The following is a 1,243-nucleotide window of genomic DNA, read 5'->3' on the forward strand; positions in this document are numbered from 1 at the left end:
GACCTGGTTGAATTTTTGTCGCGGTGTTTTCCCCGAACAGGCACTAACAGCAAAACATACTTTTCACAGTACCAACTAGAGTGGGACTTGGGCATATACCAGCCACCCGCTGTTAAAGTGGGGAGTCATCGTCACACCTGTTGGCACAAATAGTCAAACATAAACTGGAAATCCAAGAACGAAGTTTTGACAACTCTTAAAATCTACAGATAACGTTTGAGGTAGATTTGAGGTAGATCTAAAGCGCCTTGGGGGGGAAATCAGCGGTTTGGCACGACAAGTTGTCCCCCGGAGCCACCCTCAAGAGGTCGCAGAACTTCTTGAAACTGGCAATGCGGCTCTTTTCCGAGTCGCGGTTGCGAGGGTTCACGCCGCATTCCAAGCCGCCGTTGATGATATTAGTGGCCTTGGCAAAGCCACCGGGGAGCCCCACCACCTTGTGGATGTTGCCGTTCGGCCTTTCATCGTGCCAGTACCACAACGCACTCCACCACACCAAGCTGTCGTCTTCGGCGACCAGCTCAGGTCTCGCGACCAAGTCCAAGTTGACAGCCTTGCCAAAGTCCTTGTAGTTGTAGTTCCACGACAACTGGATCGGGCCACGACCAAAGTTCTGCTTGCCAGCCGCACATGGGTACTCGGGTGACGGCTCGCACATGGTGGACTTGTTGATCTCCTCAACGTAGCGAAGATCGCCAGACTCGAGCGAGATTTGGCCGAGGAAGGCGGCGACTTCGCGGCGGTCGACGTCGGCATTGCCAGTGTTGGCGAATTCGGGGTACTTGTCAGCGATGGCCACGAGTTTATTGTACTTGTAGATGTCGAGGGCCTTAGGGAAGATGCGAAGGAATAATTCCTCGGACAAAATGTTGGTCAAGCCGGACTTTCCAGGAGGGGATGGTGGGGTGTTAGGAGACGACGTTGGCGTCGGTTTTAGAGATGTATCAGGGGAGAGCGTTGGTTGCTTGGTCGTGGAGGGGTTGCTGGAAGGGGTACGCTTGGGGCTGGAAGACTTGGGACTGGAGGTAGTCGAAGGATTGGGGCTGGAGGTAGTCGAAGGATTGGGAGTGTTCGAAGGCGATGACGACGGATTGCTGCCGCCAGCACCGCACCACTTGTACTCATCCTGGGAATCACATTGGGCTTTGCTCCACCCCAAAAAGCATCCATTGTTGAGTGGAAAGTAGCAGTTGGTGCACTTGCCACACTGGGGGTCCACTGGCTGGGGGGCGCCAGAGGTGGA

The 1,243-nt window shown here is 54.5% G+C and overlaps 1 protein-coding gene across 1 annotated transcript in view; it reads right to left on the reverse strand.

The window, feature by feature from the left end:
- Positions 1 to 238: 238 nt before the first annotated feature.
- The window catches only part of H257_04901 (hypothetical protein), a gene marked incomplete at both ends in the record, with an annotated part of 1,998 nt that continues 993 nt past the window's right edge, over positions 239 to 1,243 (reverse strand). Inside the window, one exon of the mRNA XM_009829557.1 lies at positions 239 to 1,218. Coding sequence (XP_009827859.1) covers positions 239 to 1,218 — 980 coding nt within the window. The remainder of the gene's footprint in view (positions 1,219 to 1,243) is intronic.

This window comes from Aphanomyces astaci (assembly GCF_000520075.1).
Source record: "Aphanomyces astaci strain APO3 unplaced genomic scaffold supercont1.9, whole genome shotgun sequence".
Classification (NCBI taxonomy): Eukaryota; Oomycota; class Saprolegniomycetes; order Saprolegniales; family Verrucalvaceae; genus Aphanomyces; species Aphanomyces astaci.